At 46.4% G+C, this 23,132-nt stretch overlaps 1 protein-coding gene across 1 annotated transcript; it reads right to left on the bottom strand.

The window, feature by feature from the left end:
- Positions 1–279: 279 nt before the first annotated feature.
- LOC124039472 (probable serine/threonine-protein kinase DDB_G0282963) lies at positions 280–11,994 on the bottom strand. The gene is made up of 4 exons (XM_046355472.1): positions 11,710–11,994; positions 11,202–11,333; positions 7,223–7,235; positions 280–5,779 (listed from the first exon to the last, which is right to left on the bottom strand). The coding sequence occupies exon 4, from the start codon at positions 5,705–5,707 to the stop codon at positions 1,325–1,327; it is 4,383 nt and encodes a 1,460-aa protein (XP_046211428.1). The 5' UTR covers positions 5,708–5,779; positions 7,223–7,235; positions 11,202–11,333; positions 11,710–11,994; the 3' UTR covers positions 280–1,324.
- Between the last annotated feature and the right edge of the window lie 11,138 nt (positions 11,995–23,132).

Below are 23,132 nucleotides of genomic sequence, written 5' to 3'. Positions count from 1 at the left end.
ACAGAGTCAATGTGGAGACTATATACAGGGGGTAATGGTACAGAGTCAATGTGGAGACTATATACTACAGGGGGTACCGGTACAGAGTCAATGTGGAGACTATATACAGGGGGTAATGGTACAGAGTCAATGTGGAGACTATATACAGGGGGTAATGGTACAGAGTCAATGTGTGGGGGCACCGGTGTCGAGGTAATTGAGGTAATATGTACATGTAGGTAGAATTATTCATTTCCATCGCCGCTAACCATATATAAAAAGTAATTCACAAAAGTTGCATAACGATGATCTGTTTATAATGCATTCATAAGCATTTCACGAAAATCCTTCCAGGATAACCAAAAAAGAAACACAAACCATCATTCCCATTACAACAAAAACGCTCAAAGATATTTACCCTGTATATCATATAGGATGTTATCTTAAAGCCTGTTGATGAGCAGCAATTAAATGTAGACGCCACGCACTCTAATGATGGTAGATATACCTCTCATCAGGTGCAGGGCTCAACCACCAACAGGGCCTGTATTCACAAGGAGTCTGTGTAGGAGTGTTGATCTAGGATCAGTTGTGGCTTTCAGATCACAATGAATACAATCATATGTACCGGGAGGGACCTGAACCTAGATCAGCACTCCTACTTCGGGATGCTTTGTGAATACAGGCCCTGATGAGAACAGGATAGAATAGCTTTACAGAGCCCATTGTTAACTCATTTTGTGTAGCTGATAAAGTAGTACAGTCAACCCAGCATGTACACTGAGTGTACAAAACATTATGAACACCTGCTCTTTCCACCTGCTCTTTCCAGGTGAGGAAAAAAGGGGAGGTATACTCAATATTAGGAAGGTGTTCTTAATGTTTTCTACACTCAGTGTACACTTCCCACCGATCATTTAACAAATATCAGCACATGAGAAAGTCAAGTGAGAGGTCAATATCGGAGCAGCCTGTGACAAAACAAACAATGAGCCATGGTCTTGGATGTGGTGAGCTCATGTGATAAGCTGCTCTTTGAGTACCAGGATGACATGAGCACCGTGACATTTAACCTGTGATATGATATCATGTTCAGTCTGACAGTGCAGTCTTACTTACTGTCATGGACACCAAATGAAGTCTGTTTTTACTGGTCATAAACAGGGAAAGGGAAGGGAAGTGGCTACCTGGTCAGTTGCACAACTGAACACATTCAAACCAAATGTGTCTTCCCGCATTTAACCCAACCCCTCTGAATCAGATGGTAGCTTAAGAGGTTTCCTTTCTATGTGAGGAAACCAAAAGGAGACAGACAGACCCACTTTAGACTATACATTGTCTCCTCTCACAGTTCTGTTTCCTTCTCGCCGCTGTCACCTGGCAGGCAGTATTCATCGTCTGTGGTTGTGTCAGAGTCCATGTCATAGGCTGAGTCTGAGTCGGGCTCCTCGAAGGCAGCCAGGCTGGAGACGTAGCCCCTGGAGGGCAAGCGCCCCCTGGGGGATAGACTGTTCTGTGACACCCTGCGGTCTGTGGGGGACGTGGAGGCAGGGTAGGAGGAGCTGGTGGGGCGAGATATGCGTCTGGAGGCTGGGGACCAGAGAGGGGACGGAGGGGTGGTTGCAGGACGCTCATTTTTGGAGGTCTGGTCACTAATGATGGACCAGTTATTTACAGCTTGGCTGTCACCTGTGGTTTTTACAGCTTGGCTGTCACCAGTGGTTTTGTGGCTAGTGGTTGTGTGTGTGTCGCACATTGGTATTATCCAATCACCTTTGACCCGGAGGTCATCCCAAGTCATGACTTCTTCTCCAAAGGACAGAGAGGGGTCAGTGAGGTAACTGACACTGCTGATCCTGGGGCTGGTGGAGATGCGTCCAGGACCAGAAGGTCGACTGGAGAGCACGGAGCTCACAGAGAAGGAACGTCCGGCCTCCAGACCGTATTTGAGATCAGCACAGGAGGAGAAGGAGGCCACACGTCCCTCACTGCCACGCTGGCCCACCCTGGAACCAAACCCTCCTTCCCCTGGCTCACAGAGAAAGGTAGTCTTCTTCGTATGAGGAAGCCTGGGGCTGAGTAACACATTGTGGTTCTTGGAATCCTCGTGGTTGAAATGGAAGACATTGTGGTTCTTGGAATCTTCGTGGTTGAAATGGAAGACATTGTCGTTCTTGGAATCTTCGTGGTTGAAATGGAAGACATTGTCGTTCTTGGAGTCCTCATGGCTGAAGTGGAAGACGGAGAAAGTGTTACTGGGGCTGCCTGAGGAGGATCTGTAGGCAGGGAGGCTTGCAGAGCGGCTGGGGCCCCAGGGTTGATGCCTAACGGGGCTGAAGTCTCTCTGAGGAGGTTGCTTTCTGGCTCTACTGATCCTCTCCTCTTGGTAAGCTTCAAACTGTCGCCTGGTTGGGCTGATCTCTGGACTAGAAGGTTGGTTTCTGGGTAGAGTGAAGCTTTTGTCGTTGTAAGCCTCAAATTGAGGAAGGTCCATATCATGAGGCTGGTCTCTGTTTCTAGCCTCTTTGTTGTCTTTTAAACCTTGTGAGTGTTCACATCTAACATTTTCCTTCGTCATATCTGATGTGCGCTCACTGCCAGCCCAGAAAGAGGTTGAAGGTTTGACAAAGCCATCATTCTCCCTCCATCTGTCCCTTCTGTCCTCCTCTGCTTGATCGCGAGATTCGCTACAGTCAGTGCCATCACTAATGTCACATGCTCTGCTGACAGAGGAAGGCTGGGGTGTCCTCTCCCTCCTCTCATCATCCAGATGGTTGACTCTGAAGGTCGGCTGGAGCACCAGGTCCATTTTGTTCCTTCCCTTCTGCCCCTTCTCTGCCACTTTCGTTGGGCTCTGAGGTTGTAATGGGACCACTGCACTCTTAATGAAACTTTCCATTTTACACACAACCTTCTCAGTGTCTAATGCTCCACTGTCATTGGCGCTTTGGTATGATTGACAGCTGGGACTTCCTATCACCTGGCTGTGTTGTGACGAATGTGAGAGGTCAGCGGTGAGACGCGAGAGCTCATTTGACTTGATATCTGTGACGACTTGTGTGTCTGGAGTGTGTAGAGGAAAACAGGGTTGTGCAAGTCTAATACTGTCCAATATGGTGGAGGAATCGATCTCAGAAATCCGGTATACAAGTGTCTCAACATCGTCTTCACTGGTCTGTTTGGAATTGATGATGACACTATCCGTTTCCAAGGCAACAACCTTTGAACTGTCCCATGACCCAGTCCTGCGATGGCTGTAGAAGGGGTAGCGTTGGGGTGAGGTAGAGGGTGAAAGAGGGGTTTGGGGTGAAGTAGAGGGTGAGAGAGGGGTTTGTGGTGAGGTTGTGTGTGTGAACTCACCCAGGGTTGTTCGTGACGGCTTGAGAGTGCAGTAGGGCAGGGAGCTAAACCAAGGCTTGTAAAAGCTCACAAAATCAGGAAGGGAGAGAGGGGCAGACGTCTTCCTCTGTGGTCCTAGTGCAGTCGAGTCTGTTCCCGTGTGGTCGAATGTGAACCGTGAATTGTGGTTGCTAACACGCTCTGAGAGAGCTCGCCCCCCCTCCTTCACCGTTGTATCATGCATTATGGATAAATTATGCATTGAGTCTCCCCTCCAGACCTGTAGTTTGGTGGTCCTGGGGGTTTGGGGAGACAGAAGTGACATAGCCCAGGTGGGGCTCCCCAATCTCAGGGAGGTGAAGATGGCAGGACACCCTACACTACGGATGGGTCTGGTTGGGGCCGTAGTGCTGGTCAGGTCAGCTGGGCTCTGACGTGAATGAGACTGTGACAGCCTCCTACTGGTTTCCTCAGAGCGTTGTGGCTCCAGAGACTCCTGCCACGCTCTATGTGATGTTACCCTCTCTTCCACCGGGTGCTGGTGTTTCTTAGGGGAGCGGGCCAGGCTGCCTGTGAACGTCCTCTCCCCAAGAGGTGGTGCGCTGAGTGGGGAGAAGGGAGGAGTAGAGGGGTCCAGGGTGGTGGTCATACTCAGGGATATGGGGGTGTAGCTGGCTGGGGACAACGGTTGGGTGTAGGGGGTAGGGTTACTGGGGACGTAGCTGGTTTTAAGTATTAGTGGTTGGGGGGTTGTGGTAGGGGTGTAGGCGGTTTTAGGGGACTGCAGTTGGGATGGGGCGGTGTGGGTGTTTTGCACTGTGTTATTGGAGTTATTGATGCTGCTTTGGGGATGAACACCTGTGATATCATTGGTGCTGCAGGGGCCTGTGTTATTGGAGTTATTGGTGCTGCAGGGGCCTGTGTTATTGGAGTTATTGGTGCTGCAGGGGCCTGTGTTATTGGAGTTATTGGTGCTGCAGGGGCCTGTGTTATTGGAGTTATTTGTGCTGCAGGGGCCTGTGTTATTGGAGTTATTGGTGCTGCAGGGGCCTGTGTTATTGGAGTTATTGGTGCTGCAGGGGCCTGTGTTATTGTTGCTAGAAGTGCTTGAGAGGCTGGATGTGTGGTTGTTGTTGTTGTGGTTGATAGTGGTGGTGGTAGTGGGACTGAGGAGGGGGGAACTGGGATTAGACCCACTGTCCTCTAGACTGGTGTATTGTCTCCGGCTAGTAGACCTCAGTGTGGTTCCTCTGGGAAGAGGCTGACTCCTTAGAGATTCCAGGTGGCCATGTTGGGATGGGGGAGAGGAAGACAGATGGACGGTGGTTGCACCTGATCTCTCTAAGGGCGGACGTCTCTCTACACCACTAAACAAAAGAGTCTGCTTACTGGGGAAGGTTTTGTTGGGATAAACCCTGGAAATCTCGGGAAGGTTGGTGAGGGGTGTGCCCTCTGTGTTTTGGTAATTGGGCGAGGTTGAAAATAGGTGTGTTCTGTGTGTGTCTGCTTCTCTGTTTTTGGAAGTTGGTAAGGGGAGGGGCCTTGACCTCTCTGTTGTCATGTAAATGGGGGAAGCTGAATAGGGGAGGGACTTGGACCTCTCTCTGTCTCTGTCATTGGATGAGGTTAAGGAAAGGTGTGCCCTAATTGTCTTTGATGCTCTGTCATTGTTTACAGTTGGAGAGAAATGTGGACCTGAAGTCTCTCCATCCCTGTGATTGGTTGGAGAGGAGATAGAGGGAGCGTTGGTCTCTGAGTGGGTGAAGCTAGCAATAGTGTTGAGCCTCCTCAGGGAGAGAAGGTGGCTACTGGTTGTTAGTTTGGAACTCAGCAGTGACGGCTGGTCTCCTTGACGATCAGCCTGTGACACTCCCCTGTGTACATTCAGGTTTGGAGAGAATGGAGAGGTGGGAGTATCAGGGAAGTCAATTCCACCTTCTACCCCTCTGTTGTTCAGCCTCCCCCAACTCCCACCCAGAGAGACAGAATTAGAAACTGGGGCCTTTGTTGGGTGGTCTAGTTTGTGCCTGGGGGTACTCCCCTCAAACCAGCCCCCCACTGTGCTTCTGCTGCTAGCCAGGGTTGAAGCCCTCTCATGGGCTTGAGATCCGAGGGTCAACCCCCTCTCCCCAACACGTTGATTCTTGGTCTCCAAAAACTGTTGTTGTTGTTGTTGTTGTACTACAGAGTCAGTCCCAAGAGGGTCGTGCAGCTTCAAAAATGTTCCCCCCTCGCCCACTTCCAGTCCACTCCCTTGGGGTTCCTGTCCGGGCTCGCTGGTTGCCTTGCTAACCATGCCAATGTCGGTGCAGGCGACACCCCGCTTGTTCCTGCGTATTCGGACACTCCAGTGAGGGGCGAGAGCTGACTCCAGCGTGGAGGACAACATGTCTGCCTTGGAGTCCTCTTCCTCTGCCTCTGAAGGGTGATTGGCTGGTTCTATGAAATAATCTCTGTTCACCTGTCGAGAAAGTTCAATGTTCAAATCAGTTTATACTGATATAAAAAATTAGGGACATATCTGTAAGAGTTAAACTTACATCAAAGCGTGCACTATCTCAATCTACCATTGAACTGATTTTCAGTTTACCTATTGTGCTTTTCCCTAGATCAAACTTCAGCAAGTAATGGTGTTCATGTGTCAACACTGGCTCGTCACTCCATGCTTACTGAGGCTATCTGGGCTGCGATGTAGAGGCTATCTGGGCTGAGAGGTAGAGGCTATCTGGGCTGAGAGGTAGAGGCTATCTGGGCTGAGCGGTAGAGGCTATCTGGGCTGAGAGGTAGAGGCTATCTGGGCTGAGGGGTAGAGGCTATCTGGGCTGAGCGGTAGAGGCTATCTAGGCTGAAAGGTAGAGGCTATCTGGGCTGAGAGGTAGAGGCTATCTGGGCTGAGAGGTAGAGGCTATCTGGGCTGAGAGGTAAACGCTATCTGGGCTGAGGGGTAGAGGCTATCTGGGCTGAGAGGTAGAGGCTATCTAGGCTGAGAGGTAGAGGCTATCTGGGCTGAGAGGTAGAGGCTATCTGGGCTGAGAGGTAGAGGCTATCTGGGCTGAGAGGTAGAGGCTATCTAGGCTGAGAGGTAGAGGCTATCTGGGCTAAGAGGTAGAGGCTATCTGGGCTGAGTGGTAGAGGCTATCTGGGCTGAGAGGTAGAGACTATCTGGGCTGAGAGTTAGATGCTATCTGGGCTGAAAGGTAGAGGCTATCTGGCCTTGTCTTAGGGTGTAAACATACCAGGAGTCTATGAAAGGCATAACATTACAACTTAACACAGAATATTTACATTTGGAGGCTCATCCCAAATTCTGACACCACATTCCCATGGAAATGTTACGAAGAGAATAAGTCAAGAACCAACAGGTTTCTTTCCAACAGGGTTGGATGTCAATTCCATTTAAATTCCAGTCAACTCAAAAAGTGAACCAAATTTCAATTCCAAATTGTAAAAGCCTGGAAGACATTTAGAAGTTCAGTGTACTTCCTGAATTGAAATGGAATTGACCCCAACCATGATTTCCAAGTACATGAGATGTCCACGGAAACACAACTGTTCTTCTCCTCCCCAAACAGGCATTCCATGATGGTTGTTTCACATGACGCAATGTTCCTACTGACATGGAGTTAATGTCTTAAGTGAATTCCTAATATGGCCTCCATGACGCCTCCATAATGCCATATAGCAGACAGTTAATGTTAGCTTATGGCAAACACCGTAATGACAAAAACTGGTGACATGAACTGTCATCCCGACTGTTAATAATATGTGTTAGGGCATTATTACGACAGTGTTCTGGAGGCTTTATAACAGAGGGGTCAAGTAAAGTGTCATCGATAACATTGTCACTAAATGGTAATGCCTTGTGTTGACCTGCGCATGCTGAGCCCTGGGTGCCTTTCCTTACCTCTCTCTGAGAACTGCCACAGCAGGGAGACGTGGAGGTGAAAAACAACATAACAAATCATTAGAATGAATATTAATGGTTATCACATTAACATGCATTAGGTAGGACACAGACATGCACACACACACACCTCCTCCAGTGTGTTCCACATTCACCTCCGTGACCCTGATCAACAGGATCAACTGCTTTCCATCAGCTCTCTCTCCTGTCGTCTCTCACTCTCTCTCCCCTTCTCTAGTCTCTCACTCTCTCCCCTTCTCTAGTCTCTCACTCTCTCTCCCCTTCTCTAGTCTCTCACTCTCTCCCCTTCTCATGTCTTTCCTCCTCTCCCCTTCTCTAGTCTTTGCTCCTCTCCCCTTCTCTAGTCTTTCCTCCTCTCCCATTCTCTTGTCTTTCCTCATCTCCCCTTCTCTAGTCTTTCCTCCTCTCCCCTTCTCTAGTCTTTCCTCCTCTCCCCTTCTCTAGTCTTTCCTCCTCTCCCCTTGTCTAGTCTTTCCTCATCTCCCCTTCTCAAGTCTTTCCTCCTCTCCCCTTCTCTAGTCTTTCCTCCTCTCCCCTTCTCTAGTCTTTCCTCCTCTCCCCTTCTCTAGTCTTTCCCCCTCTCCCCTTCTCTAGTCTTTCCTCCTCTCCCCTTCTCTAGTATTTGCTCATCTCCCCTTCTCAAGTCTTTCCTCCTCTCCCCTTCTCTAGTCTTTCCCCCTCTCCCCTTCTCTAGTCTTTCCTCCTCTCCCATTCTCTAGTCTTTCCTCATCTCCCCTTCTCTAGTCTTTTCTCCTCTCCCCTTCTCTAGTCTTTCCTCCTCTCCCCTTCTCTAGTCTTTCCTCCTCTCCCCTTGTCTAGTCTTTCCTCATCTCCCCTTCTCTAGTCTTTCCTCCTCTCCCCTTCTCATGTCTTTCCTCCTCTCCCATTCTCTAGTCTTTCCTCATCTCCCCTTCTCTAGTATTTCCTCCTCTCCCATTCTCTAGTCTTTCCTCCTCTCCCCTTCTCTAGTCTTTCCTCATCTCCCCTTCTCTAGTCTTTCCTCATCTCCCCTTCTCTAGTCTTTCCTCCTCTCCCATTCTCTAGTCTTTCCTCATCTCCCCTTCTCTTGTCTTTCCTCCTCTCCCCTTCTCTAGTCTTTCCTCCTCTCCCCTTCTCTAGTCTTTCCTCCTCTCCCCTTCTCTAGTCTTTCCTCCTCTCCCCTTCTCTAGTCTTTCCTCCTCTCCCCTTCTCTAGTCTTTCCTCCTCTCCCCTTCTCTTATCTTTCCTCCTCTCCCCTTCTCTAGTCTTTCCTCCTCTCCCCTTCTCTAGTCTTTCCTCCTCTCCCCTTCTCTAGTCTTTGCTCCTCTCCCCTTCTCTTGTCTTTCCTCATCTCCCCTTCTCTAGTCTTTCCTCCTCTCCCCTTCTCTAGTCTTTCCTCCTCTCCCCTTCTCTAGTCTTTCCTCCTCTCCCCTTCTCTTGTCTTTCCTCATCTCCCCTTCTCTAGTCTTTCCTCCTCTCCCCTTCTCATGTCTTTCCTTCTCTCCCATTCTCTAGTCTTTCCTCATCTCCCCTTCTCTAGTCTTTCCTCCTCTCCCCTTCTCTAGTCTTTCCTCCTCTCCCCTTCTCTAGTCTTTCCTCCTCTCCCCTTCTCTAGTCTTTGCTCCTCTCCCCTTCTCTAGTCTTTCCTCCTCTCCCCTTCTCTAGTCTTTCCTCCTCTCCCCTTCTCTAGTCTTTCCTCCTCTCCCCTTCTCTAGTCTTTCCTCCTCTCCCCTTCTCTAGTCTTTGCTCCTCTCCCCTTCTCTAGTCTTTCCTCCTCTCCCCTTCTCTAGTCTTTCCTCCTCTCCCCTTCTCTAGTCTTTGCTCCTCTCCCCTTCTCTAGTCTTTCCTCCTCTCCCCTTCTCTTGTCCTTCCTCCTCTCCCCTTCTCTAGTCTTTCCTCCTCTCCCCTTCTCTTGTCTTTCCTCCTCTCCCCTTCTCTAGTCTTTCCTCCTCTCCCCTTCTCTAGTCTTTCCTCCTCTCCCCTTCTCTAGTCTTTGCTCCTCTCCCTTCTCTTGTCTTTCCTCATCTCCCCTTCTCTAGTCTTTCCTCCTCTCCCCTTCTCTAGTCTTTCCTCCTCTCCCCTTCTCTAGTCTTTCCTCCTCTCCCCTTCTCTTGTCTTTCCTCATCTCCCCTTCTCTAGTCTTTCCTCCTCTCCCCTTCTCATGTATTTCCTTCTCTCCCATTCTCTAGTCTTTCCTCATCTCCCCTTCTCTAGTCTTTCCTCCTCTCCCCTTCTCTTGTCTTTCCTCCTCTCCCCTTCTCTAGTCTTTCCTCCTCTCCCCTTCTCTAGTCTTTGCTCCTCTCCCCTTCTCTAGTCTTTCCTCCTCTCCCCTTCTCTAGTCTTTCCTCCTCTCCCCTTCTCTAGTCTTTGCTCCTCTCCCTTCTCTAGTCTTTCCTCCTCTCCCCTTCTCTTGTCCTTCCTCCTCTCCCCTTCTCTAGTCTTTCCTCCTCTCCCCTTCTCTTGTCTTTCCTCCTCTCCCCTTCTCTAGTCTTTCCTCCTCTCCCCTTCTCTAGTCTTTCCTCCTCTCCCCTTCTCTAGTCTTTGCTCCTCTCCCCTTCTCTTGTCTTTCCTCATCTCCCCTTCTCTAGTCTTTCCTCCTCTCCCCTTCTCATGTCTTTCCTCCTCTCCCCTTCTCTAGTCTTTCCTCCTCTCCCCTTCTCTAGTCTTTCCTCCTCTCCCCTTCTCCAGTCTTTCCCCCTCTCCCCTTCTCTAGTCTTTCCTCATCTCCCCTTCTCATGTCTTTCCTTCTCTCCCATTCTCCAATTTGTAAGTCGCTCTGGATAAGAGCGTCTGCTAAATGACTTAAATGTAAATGTAAATGTCTCTAGTCTTTCCTCATCTCCCCTTCTCTAGTCTTTCCTCCTCTCCCCTTCTCTTGTCTTTCCTCCTCTCCCCTTCTCTAGTCTTTCCTCCTCTCCCCTTCTCTTGTCTTTCCTCCTCTCCCCTTCTCTAGTCTTTCCTCCTCTCCCATTCTCCAGTCTTTCCTCCTCTCCCCTTCTCTAGTCTTTGCTCCTCTCCCCTTCTCTTGTCTTTCCTCCTCTCCCCTTCTCTAGTCTTTCCTCCTCTCCCCTTCTCTAGTCTTTCCTCCTCTCCCCTTCTCTTGTCTTTCCTCCTCTCCCCTTCTCTAGTCTTTCCTCCTCTCCCATTCTCCAGTCTTTCCTCCTCTCCCCTTCTCTAGTCTTTCCTCCTCTCCCCTTCTCTAGTCTTTCCTCCTCTCCCCTTCTCCAGTCTTTCCCCCTCTCCCCTTCTCTAGTCTTTCCTCCTCTCCCCTTCTCTAGTCTTTCCTCATCTCCCCTTCTCTTGTCTTTCCCCCTCTCCCCTTCTCTCTCTGTTCCTCTCATGATTTATGTTCATGTTTACCTGGGATTGTTTAGCAATAGTGGAAAAGTGGAACTAATAATTAATGCCATAAATCACACTTGTAATAACTTGTCTTTATCATGTAATTGTCATGTCTTGAGACAGACACACGCATGCACACCACACACACAAACGTGTTTTTCTGTCCTCGTGGGGACCTAAAATTTATTTCCATTCAAAATCATATTTTCCCTAACACCTGACCCTAACCCTAACCTCTAATCCTAGTTCTAACACCTAACCCTGAACCTGACCCTAACCCTAACCCCTAACCCTAGTTCTAACCCTAACCTTAACCCCTACCCCTTACCCCGAACCCTAGTTCTAAACATAACCCTAGTTCTAAACATAACCCTAACCCTAACCCCTTACCCCGAACCCTTGTTCTAACCATAACCCTAACCCATAACCCTAACCCTAGTTCTAACCCTAACCCTAACCACTTAACCCTTACCCCTACCTCTAACCCCTAATCCCTAACCCCTAAATGCATGCGTGTGTGCGTGTGTGTGCGTGTGTGTGCGTGTGTGTGCGTGTGTGTGCGTGTGTGTGCGTGTGTGTGCGTGTGTGTGTGCGTGTGTGTGCGTGTGTGTGCGTGACTGTGTGTGGGGTGTCTCACCTGTCTATTCTATCCCCCTGCTGTTGGTACTGAGTGGTGTTGGAACGCACTGATCACTTTCCACTTTGTTTTCACAACGATTCTTCTCCTGGGATTGCTTCACATCTTGGTGTCTCCAAGGCAACAACACACCTAAGTATCCATGGAAACCTATTGATTTATTACATAATGATCTGCTCCAGCCACTAAACACTCTGATACATAAAGGCTGTCATTACGCTGCTGACTGATATGCCAGCTAACACACCAACACAGACAGAGACCTGACAATAATCTAACATAGATACGCCCATAACTCTCACTGATGTTGGCGGAACAAGTCAATCATGTATGTCACAGAGCAACAATCTCTCTGGCATACATCTATCTGATGACATATGTCTCTGCCCGGACTAATGTAACCAATCACAACCTGTCCAAATAATCCCACTAAAAATCTGATTATCCTCCCTGATTCTGAACATAATCTGGTCACTGAGAAAGATAAAGTAATCAGAGAGTACTATACCTCAGGGATATGCAGTGATTACCATCTCAACAACACTGGTGTGTCCTGTCCTGGGCTGGCCTGTCCTGGGCTGGCCTGTCCTGGGCTGGCCTGTCCTTGCTGCTACAGTTAAATCCAATGTGACCACAGTATAGTTTAAAGCCTTTGGCTCTCTTTGGCACGGAAGTCATGTAAGTATTTTCTGTCTGTCTGTCTGCCTGCTTGCCTGCCTGCCTGCCTGCCTGCCTGCCTGTCTGTCTGTCTGTCTGTCTGTCTGTCTGTCTGTCTGTCTGTCTGTCTGTCTGTCTGTCTGTCTGTCTGTCTGTCTGTCTGTCTCTGTCTGTCTGTCTGTCTGTCTGTCTGTCTGTCTGTCTGTCTGTCTGTCTGTCTGTCTGTCTGTCTGTCTGTCTGTCTGTCTGTCTGTCTGTCTGTCTCTGTCTGTCTGTCTCTGTCTGTCTGTCTGTCTGTCTGTCTGTCTGTCTGTCTGTCTGTCTGTCTGTCTGTCTGTATCTGTCTGTCTGTATCTGCCTGTTCACTTGTCTGTTCGTCACTCTCTATCTCTCTGTCTGTTCGTCACTCTCTATCTCTCTGTCTGTTCGTCACTCTCTATCTCTCTGTCTGTTCGTCACTCTCTATCTCTCTGTCTGTTCGTCACTCTCTATCTCTCTGTCTGTTCGTCACTCTCTATCTCTCCGTCTGTCCATCTTCTGTTTTTCTTTCATTCTCTTTCTCCCTCCCCTTTTCTCCCGCCCAGTCCAGGGGCCCTATAGGAGGGAGAAACAAGCCATACACAAGCTGCAACGCCTTTCCTGTAGAAAATACTTGTTTGGCTGTAAGGCTTACTAAGCCCTGTATCATACCAGGACAACGTGGCAGGACATGCTATAAGCAAAATTCTTCTGTGGTAGTCATTCCTCTATCACAGAGGTTAATGCCAAGTTCAACAGACCGCAGGGAAGATTCTCTCAATGTTTTCCCTCTTTTTTCTCTCCCACAGGTCAGGAGAGGACATCCTGCATTAAGATCAAAATCAGTGCATCGATGTCAACAAGGAAAAATAGGTGAACATGTTCTAGTCACAGATACACGCAATGTTGTAGGCTGCCTAAATCCTCCAAATGATGACAAGACTAAATTGGCATCACTGGCATACATACAGCACCCACAATGCAAACCAAACATCCCTCCTGAAAGAAAGCTTCAGATTGCGTTCTGAGTAAATACAACTTGGTCAAACCATTCTGCACTCTACAGCTGTCTGCATGTGCTTCAAGGCTTCACTCTGCACTCTACAGCTGTCTGCATGTGCTTCAAGGCTTATACCTGTAGACTCTATAGATCATACCTGTAGACTCTATAGATCTTACCTGCAGGCTCTATAGATCTGTACTGCATGTGCTCTATAGATCATCACTCTGCACATATCTAATCATACCTGAAGACTCTATAGATCATACCTGTAGACTCTATATATCATACCTGTAGACTCTATAGATCATACCTGTAGGCTCTATAGATCATACCTGTAGACTCTATAGATCATACCTGTAGGCTCTATAGATCATACCTGTAGACTCTATAGATCATACCTGTAGACTCTATAGATCATACCTGTAGGCTCTATAGATCATACCTGTAGGCTCTATAGATCATACCTGTAGACTCTATATATCATACCTGTAGACTCTATATATCATACCTGTAGACTCTATAGATCATACCTGTAGACTCTATAGATCATACCTGTAGACTCTATAGATCATACCTGTAGGCTCTATATATCATACCTGTAGATTCTATAGATAATACCTGTAGACTCTATAGATCATACCTGTAGACTCTATAGATCATACCTGTAGACTCTATAGATCATACCTGTAGACTCTATATATCATACCTGTAGACTCTATAGATCACACCTGTAGACTCTATAGATCATACCTGTAGACTCTATAGATCATACCTGTAGACTCTATAGATCATACCTGTAGACTCTATAGATCATACCTGTAGACTCTATAGATCATACCTGTAGACTCTATTGATCATAACTCTATGACAGGTCAGCTCTACGGATAATTCCAATGAAAGCTCAGAGGCCTGTCATAAGACAGATGTACAGTACCAGTCAAATGTTTGGACACACCTACACATTCAAGGGTTTTTTCTTTTCTACATTGTAGAATAATATAAAGACATCAAACCTACCTTCTGACTTCTGTAGGCCAACCCTACCTTCTGTCTTCTGTATACCAACCCTACCTTCTGTCTTCTGTATACCAACCCTACCTTCTGTCTTCTGTATACCAACCCTACCTTCTGTCTTCTGTATACCAACCCTACCTTCTGTCTTCTGTATACCAACCCTACCTTCTGTCTTCTGTATACCAACCCTACCTTCTGTCTTCTGTATACCAACCCTACCTTCTGTCTTCTGTATACCAACCCTACCTTCTGTCTTCTGTATACCAACCCTACCTTCTGTCTTCTGTATACCAACCCTACCTTCTGTCTTCTATAGATAACCCTACCTTCTGTCTTCTGTAGATCAACCCTACCTTCTGTCTTCTGTATACCAACCCTACCTTCTGTCTTCTGTATATCAACCCTACCTTCTGATCTTCTGTATGACCAACCCTACCTTCTGTCTTCTGTATGCCAACCCTGTAGACTTATAGTCTTCTGTATACTCAACCCTACCTTCTGTCTTCTATATACCAACCCTACCTTCTATAGTCTTCTGTATACTCAACCCTACCTTCTGTCTTCTTATACCAACCCTACCTTCTGTCTTCTGTATACCAACCCTACCTCAGTCTTCTGTCATAAGACAATGTACCTTACTGTCAAATGTTTACCAACCCTACCTTCTGGGTTTTTTACTTTTGTACCTTCTGTCTTCTGTATACATCAAACCTACCTTCTGACTTCTGTATGCCAACCCTACCTTCTGTCTTCTGTATACCAACCCTACCTTCTGTCTTCTGTATACCAACCCTACCTTCTGTCTTCTGTATACCAACCCTACCTTCTGTCTTCTGTATACCAACCCTACCTTCTGTCTTCTGTATACCAACCCTACCTTCTGTCTTCTGTATACCAACCCTACCTTCTGTCTTCTGTATACCAACCCTACCTTCTGTCTTCTGTATACCAACCCTACCTTCTGTCTTCTGTATGCCAACCCTACCTTCTGTCTTCTGTATACCAACCCTACCTTCTGTCTTCTGTATACCCTACCTTCTGTCTTCTGTAACCAACCCTACCTTCTGTCTTCTGTATACCAACCCTACCTTCTGTCTTCTGTATACCAACCCTACCTTCTGTCTTCTGTATACCAACCCTACCTTCTGTCTTCTGTATACCAACCCTACCTTCTGTCTTCTGTATACCAACCCTACCTTCTGTCTTCTATACCAACCCTACCTTCTGTCTTCTGTATACCAACCCTACCTTCTGTCTTCTGTATACCAACCCTACCTTCTGTCTTCTGTATACCAACCCTACCTTCTGTCTTCTGTATACCAACCCTACCTTCTGTCTTCTGTATACCAACCCTACCTTCTGTCTTCTGTATACCAACCCTACCTTCTGTCTTCTGTATACCAACCCTACCTTCTGTCTTCTGTATACCAACCCTACCTTCTGTCTTCTGTATACCAACCCTACCTTCTGTCTTCTGTATACCAACCCTACCTTCTGTCTTCTGTATACCAACCCTACCTTCTGTCTTCTGTATACCAACCCTACCTTCTGTCTTCTGTATACCAACCCTACCTTCTGTCTTCTGTATACCAACCCTACCTTCTGTCTTCTGTATACCAACCCTACCTTCTGTCTTCTGTATACCAACCCTACCTTCTGTCTTCTGTATACCAACCCTACCTTCTGTCTTCTGTATACCAACCCTACCTTCTGTCTTCTGTATACCAACCCTACCTTCTGTCTTCTGTATACCAACCCTACCTTCTGTCTTCTGTATACCAACCCTACCTTCTGTCTTCTGTATACCAACCCTACCTTCTGTCTTCTGTATACCAACCCTACCTTCTGTCTTCTGTATACCAACCCTACCTTCTGTCTTCTGTATACCAACCCTACCTTCTGTCTTCTGTATACCAACCCTACCTTCTGTCTTCTGTATACCAACCCTACCTTCTGTCTTCTGTATACCAACCCTACCTTGTCACAACACAACTGATTGGCTCAAACGCATTACAGTTTTTCTTCAATCGCTAACAAGCATCGGTCAATACTGAAGCCACTTTTTCAAAACTCCTCACACAGTCTGCATTACCAACACGCATGTCACGTTCTGACCTTAGTTCCTTTGTTATGTCTTTGTTTTAGGTTGATCAGGGCGTGAGTTGGGGTGGGTAGTCTATGTTCTTTTTTCTATGTGTTTGGCCTGGTATGGTTCTCAATCAGAGGCAGGTGTCAATCGTTGTCCCTGATTGAGAACCATAGTTAGGCAGCCTGTTTTCACCCTTGGGTTGTGGGTGACTATTTTCTGTTGTTTGTCTTCACCAGACGGGACTGTTTTGTTGTTTTGTATTTCAGTGTTCAGTTTGATTGATGAAATATTAACATCGTGAACCCAGACCACGCTGAGCTTTGGTCCTCACCTTCTTCCACCGACAACGGCCCTGACAACGCATCTGAGGCCAAACAGTTCATCTCACCTCCAAAACTCACTCAAACCACCAAAACACTTCATACATGTCTCAATGTAAGGTAATTTAATCCTCAAGTAATTTAATCCTCAGGTAAATCCTCAGGTAAATCCTCAGGTAAATCCTCAGGTAATTTAATCCTCAAGTAATTTAATCCTCAGGTAAATCCTCAGGTAAATCCTCAGGTAATTTAATCCTCAGGTAATTTAATCCTCAAGTAAATCCTCAGGTAAATCCTCAGGGCATTTAATCCTCAAGTAATTTAACCCTCAGGTAATTCAATCCTCAGGTAAATCCTCAGGTAATTTAATCCTCAGGTAAATCCTCAGGTAAATCCTCAGGTAATTTAATCCTCAAGTAATTTAATCCTCAGGTAATTTAATCCTCAGGTAAATCCTCAGGTAAATTTAATCCTCAGGTAAATCCTCAGGTAAATAAACTATAATATATCATATTGAAAGTAGTTCAATAGGAAAGGAAAATTCGTAAGTGCGCGTCGAAAGACTGATTTGCTTCAGGTGGTCTCCTAACAAAAACTCCAAATACTTGTTCGTTTTTCATAAAAGCAGCCTGAAACTTTGAATAAAGACTGTTGATATCTAGTGGAAGCCATAGGAATTGCAATCTGGGAGACGGAGTTACATAGAATTAATAGGTTTCCATAATAAGAGCCTGGGAGGTCAAAAAAGTTTTGCCTGCCAAATCAATTATGTTATAGTCTCAGAAACTGCAAAGTGTTTTCTATCCAATGCTACCAATTATATGCATATCCTGGTTTCTGGGCCTGAGTAACAGGCAGTTTACTTTGGGTACGTCAGTCAGGAGGAAGTTCAGGAAACTAAACCCTAGCCCTAAAGAGTTTCAACACTACTGTCGAATGCTGCAGATTTGGTTGCACCCTTAAACTGGCCTCTCTCAAAGAGACACCATGGTTTACAACATGGTCAATAATTGTAGCCCTTATCTCATCAGAGACCACCTCTCTTGGTCTTTCTCTCCTTTGTCCTCCACGCTGTCTCCCTCTGCCTGCCACTCTTCTTTCCCCATCAACCTGCCTTCCTTGATCCATGTTTCCAAACTAAATCATTCCGAAGCCGTCCTCTTTTGTTTGTTTGATGGAAAGAAGGAAAGAAATTCCACAAATTAACTTTTAACAAGGCGCATCTGTTAATTGAAATGCATTCCAGGTGACTACCTCATGAAGCTGGTTGAGAGAATGCCAATGTGCAAAGCTGTCATCAAGGCAAAGGGTGCCTACTTTGAAGAATCTCAAAAATAAACTTTTTTGGTTACTACATGATTCCATATGTGTTATTTTATAGTTTTGATGTCTTCATTATTCTACAATGTAGAAAATAGTAAAAACAAAGAAAAAGCCTTGAATGAGTAGGTGTGTCCAAACCTTTGACTGATACTGTGTGTGTGTGTGTGTGTGTGTGTGTGTGTGTGTGTGTGTGTGTGTGTGTGTGTGTGTGTGTGTGTGTGTGTGTGTGTGTGTGTGTGTGTGTGTGTGTGTGTGTGTGTGTGTGTGTGTGTGTGTGTGTGTGTGTGTGTGCGGTCCGATGTGTGTGTGTGTGTGGTTCTGCAGGAGTGGGTGTGTGTGCCTAGACCTACACATCTGCCAACTAGGTGTTACATAATGAGGGTGTAACCTGTATAAGGACACAGAACTGTCAGGAACAAACCGTCCTAAATGATTTCTAAGGAAGATTCACCAAAGGGATTTGGCTTTACAGTAGGTTAGCCTATTACGACCTTACTGATAACATTGGTATGTCACACGTGACAACTATCTGCCAGTCCCGCCCCAACTTAATACATGTGCAATACTTTATAGCACATATTTGCTGACCTTTTGTGGAGCGATTGCTTTTGACTTAAATGGCAAAGGAACCATTCTGAACACCTACCGTATAGTTTTATAGAACTATCTGCTAATCAACACTTCCAAATGTCCAGCTTTGCTTTCCTATAGGCCTACCTCAATCACAGTAAACAAGTGGGTCAAAAATAAAACGCACAAAAAATACTAAACAAAAGTCAAATCAATAGTAAAAACACCAAATGATGTCCAATGAAAGGCTCAGAAATAAATAACTACAAATGATGAAAACCACAATTCCATAAACTATCATTTGACTTCCATATGCAATTCCAGCTAAGTAATATTTTTCCCTGGGCCTACTGGTAATCAATCAATAAACAGTAAATAAACTTCCTCTGTCGTCCACTTCCAGGTTGCATCTCTCTGTAGCCTACAGGAACCTTTGGCACGCCTCTGTCTCCTCTTCCTCTCTCGCTCTCTTCACCGACAAATCTGACTTCAAACAAAGATGGCAGATAAATGAAGATCGTTCAGGCCATTTACCATTGACACAAAAATTGGTTAACTGGGTGTGTCACGTAGACAGCAATGCAACAGCAGCTGGGTCAGGTCTACTTAGTTCAGGGATGGGCAAATTGATCTAAACTCATCACGAGTGGCCTCAGTGGCTCGTGGGTCTACACACCCACATCTGGGGGCCCTAAGCAAAATGTTGTTGCGAATAAAAAAAGTTTATAAAATACAGCTAATTTCCTGCAATTCTACAAATTTTGCCATGGGTTGTTTCACCCAAGAGCGATAACGTCTGTCTGTCTGTCTGTCTGTCTGTCTGTCTGTCTGTCTGTCTGTCTGTCTGTCTGTCTGTCTGTCTGTCTGTCTGTCTGTCTGTCTGTCTGTCTGTCTGTCTGTCTGTCTGTCTGTCTGTCTGTCTGTCTGTCTGTCTGTCTGTCTGTCTGTCTGTCTGTCTGTCTGTCTGTCTGTCTGTCTGTCGCTCGCTCTCTCTCTCTCTACCTCTCTCTCTCTCTCTCTTTCTCTCTCTCTACCTCTCTCTCTCTCTCTCTCCCCCCCTTCCAGAGGCTCTTGCATTTCTGCATCTTGAACACACACACACGCACACGCACACGCACGCACGCACGCACGCACGCACGCACGCACGCACGCACACACACACACACACACACACACACACACACACACACACACACACACACACACACACACACACACACACACACACACACACACACACACACACACACACACACCTGAAGAGGTGAAAAACAGTGTGTGTGTGTGTGTGTGTGTGTGTGTGTGTGTGTGTGTGTGTGTGTGTGTGTGTGTGTGTGTGTGTGTGTGTGTGTGTGTGTGTGTGTGTGTGTGTGTGTGTGTGTGTGTGTGTGTGTGTGTGTGTGTGTGTGTGTGTGTGTGTGTGTGTGTTTGGTGGAAAGTGATGCCTCTGCTGTTGTTCAGGATAACTCTGTAGAGATTGATGATGCGACTGCGGGGAGGATAATTATTTTTTGAAGCCATTACTTATCCTCTTATTAGCCCCCAATGACGCACACACACACACACGCGCACGCACGCACGCACACACACACACACACACACACACACACACACACACACACACACACACACACACACACACACACACACACACACACACACACACACACACACACACACACACACACACACACACACACACACACACCTGAAGAGGTGAAAAACAGTGTGTGTGTCATTGTGTCATTGTGTCATTGAGAGCATCTTGACAGGCTGCATCATCACTTGGTAAGGCAACTGATTGGCATCCGACCGTAAGGCATTACAGAATTCAATGCGTACGGCCCAGTACATCACTCGGGCTGAGCACCCTGTCATCCAGGACCTCTATACCAGACGATGTCAAAGGAAAGCGCAAACAATCGTCAAACACTCCAGTTACCCAAGTCATAGACAGTTCTCTCTGCTAACGCACAGCAAGCGGTACCGAAGCACAAAGTCTTCCCTAACAGCTTCTATCCCCAAGCCATAAGACTGCTGAACAGTTTAATGTTTTGTATGCTCAGTGTTTGTTGCCTTTACACCTAAGAGCCTGAGCACCTGTTCAATGATCAGAGGTCAAAGGTTAAGTACTCCTTGATGACAGGGCTTGAGATTAGCTCTGCAAAACCGCTGAATCCAATCACAGTTGCAGGTATTTATGATATGTTTATTCATGTGTGGTTTATGAATGGGGTAAAAATTCACAAGACCATCATCACAAGGCAAGAAATGATTGATTCATCTTAGCACAGTTAGCTCTACATGGTTTTGATCAATGCTTTGAACTGACAATCCCCAGCCATCTACACTTGATTGATGTGGCAGTGCATCTGTCTCCATGTGTGGTGTACACTTTGTGGCTTACCTCAGTCATACCCCGCCTCTCCTCCTGCTGAAATACCACCATACATTATCCTCTCACTACCTGTGGTTGTGCTACTAAGAGCAGTCGGGAGTTTTTTATGACTCTATGAAAATGTATTAATGTGATCTTGAGGGAGCCATTACAGCCGCAGGGAGGGCTGTTGGAGCTGATAGGGGCCCACAGGGAAATGTCTTTTTCATTTGAGCACCGCCCAATGCCGCCCCATCATTCTCCTACAGCAACAACCATAGAGACTTGCTCATATTCAAAGAGCCAGCTCAGCACAAACTAGAGAGGGAGAGAGAGAACTTCCTGTACAAAACGTTCCACTGTAATAATGAAGGTGTAAACTTGGCAGTAGAAAACCTAAACAGTATATTTGAACACTCAGCTTCCCTATCAAATCTGTGGGGTCTGTTTGTGTTTGTGAACAGAGCCCCAGGACCAGCTTGCTTAGGGGACTCCTCTCCAGGTACATCTTTCTGTAGATGATGGCTTTGTTATTTCACTTCCTTTTAGGTGGTTGTAGAATTTATTTTCTAGATTTTGATAACAAGCGGGTATTGGCCTAATTCTGCTCTGCATGCATTGTTTGGTGTTTTACGTTGTACACAGAGGATATTTTTGCAGACTACTGCAGGCAGTGTCAATTTGGTGTTTTTCCCATTTTGTGAATTCTTAGTTTGTGAGCGGACCTCAGACTGCACAACCATAAATGGCAATGGGTTCTACAACTGATTAAAGTATTTTTTAGAAAGCCCCTAATTGGAATGTCAAATGTTATGTTCCTTTTGATGTTATGTTCCTTGTCTCTCAGATCGTTCACAGCTTTGTGGAAGTTACCTGTGGCGCTGATGTTTAGACCGAGGTATGTATATTTTGTGTGTGCTCCTGGGCAACGGTGTCTAGATGGAATTTGTATTTGTGGTCCTGGCAACTGGACCTTTTCCGGAACACCATAATTTTACTCTTACTGAGATTTACAGTCAGGGCCCAGATCTGACAGAATCTGTGCAGAATATCTAGGTGCTGTCCCCAAGCCTCCTTGGGTGCGCAAACAACCAAACACCCAAACAACCAAGTTTAACCTCACACTTGTGTACATGGAATTTGTATGGTCGTATGTTTTTCTCTCGTCGTAACATTCCTCTCCCTTTCCATCAATTTGTATAGCAGACCCTCATGCCAAATTGAGTCAAAAGCTTTTTTGAAATCCACAAAGCCTGAAAAACTTTACCTTTGTTTTTGTTTGTTTGAATACATGGTCTGTCATATGGTGATTTGGTAAAAAGACAATTTGACATTTGCTCAGTACATTGTTTTCACTAAGGAAATGTATGAGTCTGCTGTTAATGATAACGCAGAGGATTTTTACCAAGGTTGCTCTTGACGTGTATTCCACAGTAGTTATTGGGGTCAAATTTCTCTCAACTTTGTAGATTGGGGTGATCAGTCCTTGGTTCCAAATATCGGGGAATATGCCAGAGCTAAGGATGATGTTAATGTCACGACTTCCGCCGAAGTCGACCCCTCTCCTTGTTCGGGCTCCGTTCGGCAGTCGACGTCACCGGCTTTCTAGCCATCGCCGCTCCATTTATCCATTTGTTTTGTCTTGTTCCCTGGTTTTCATTCCCCAATCACACTACATGTATTTATTCCTCTGTTATTCCTCCCCCTCATGTCTTTGTGTGAGATTGTTTTGTGTTACGTGTCTATGTTGACGCGCTTTACTGGTATGCGTTTATTCCGTGTTTTATTTCACGAGGTGAAACCATTCAAGTCACGCAGCATCTCGATTGTGAAGGGAGTATTCTCTGACCTGAAATACTTCATCGGAGATGACCAAATCCCAACAGTGTCTGAGCAGCCGGTAAAAAGCCTTGGAAGGTGGTATGATGCAAGCCTGAAGGACAAAGACATTACATTACATTTACATTTAAGTCATTTAGCAGACGCTCTTATCCAGAGCGACTTAAGACCAGGTGCAACAGCTGGGCAAACAGCTGGGCAAAGACATCAGTAGTAGCCTAGTAGCCATCGACAACACCCAGGAAAGTTAAAGGCCTGGTGTCTGCAGTTTGGTCTCCTACCCCGGGTGTTGTGGCCCCTAGCAGTGTATGAGGTTCCAATCTCAACAGTGGAGAAGATGGAAACACACCAATACTTCCAGCGCCGACAGAGATGGCCGCCTCGCTTCGCGTTCCTAGGAAACTATGCAGTTTTTTGTTTTTTTACGTGTTATTTCTTACATTAGTACCCCAGGTCATCTTAGGTTTCATTACATACAGTCGAGAAGAACTACTGAATATAAGATCAGCGTCAACTCACCATCAGTACGACCAAGAATATGTTTTCCGCGACGCGGATCCTGTGTTCTGCCTTACAAACAGGTCAATGGAATTGATTCCATGCAGCGACCCCAAAAAATGACTTCGTAAAAGAGGGAAACGTAGCGGTCTTCTGGTCAGACTCCGGACACGGGCACATCGTGCACCACTCCCTAGCATTCTTCTTGCCAATGTCCAGTCTC

The sequence above is a fragment of the Oncorhynchus gorbuscha genome, linkage group LG07 (genome assembly GCF_021184085.1).
Source record: "Oncorhynchus gorbuscha isolate QuinsamMale2020 ecotype Even-year linkage group LG07, OgorEven_v1.0, whole genome shotgun sequence".
NCBI lineage: Eukaryota > Metazoa > Chordata > Actinopteri > Salmoniformes > Salmonidae > Oncorhynchus > Oncorhynchus gorbuscha.
The sequence above is the reverse complement of the archived record's forward strand: the minus strand, read 5'-3'. Positions and strand labels throughout refer to the sequence as shown.

Excerpts from the sequence above, each read along its gene's own strand:
- LOC124039472 (XM_046355472.1), bottom strand. The coding sequence starts at position 5,707 with ATGTTGTCCTCCACGCTGGAGTCAGCTCTCGCCCCTCACTGGAGTGTC.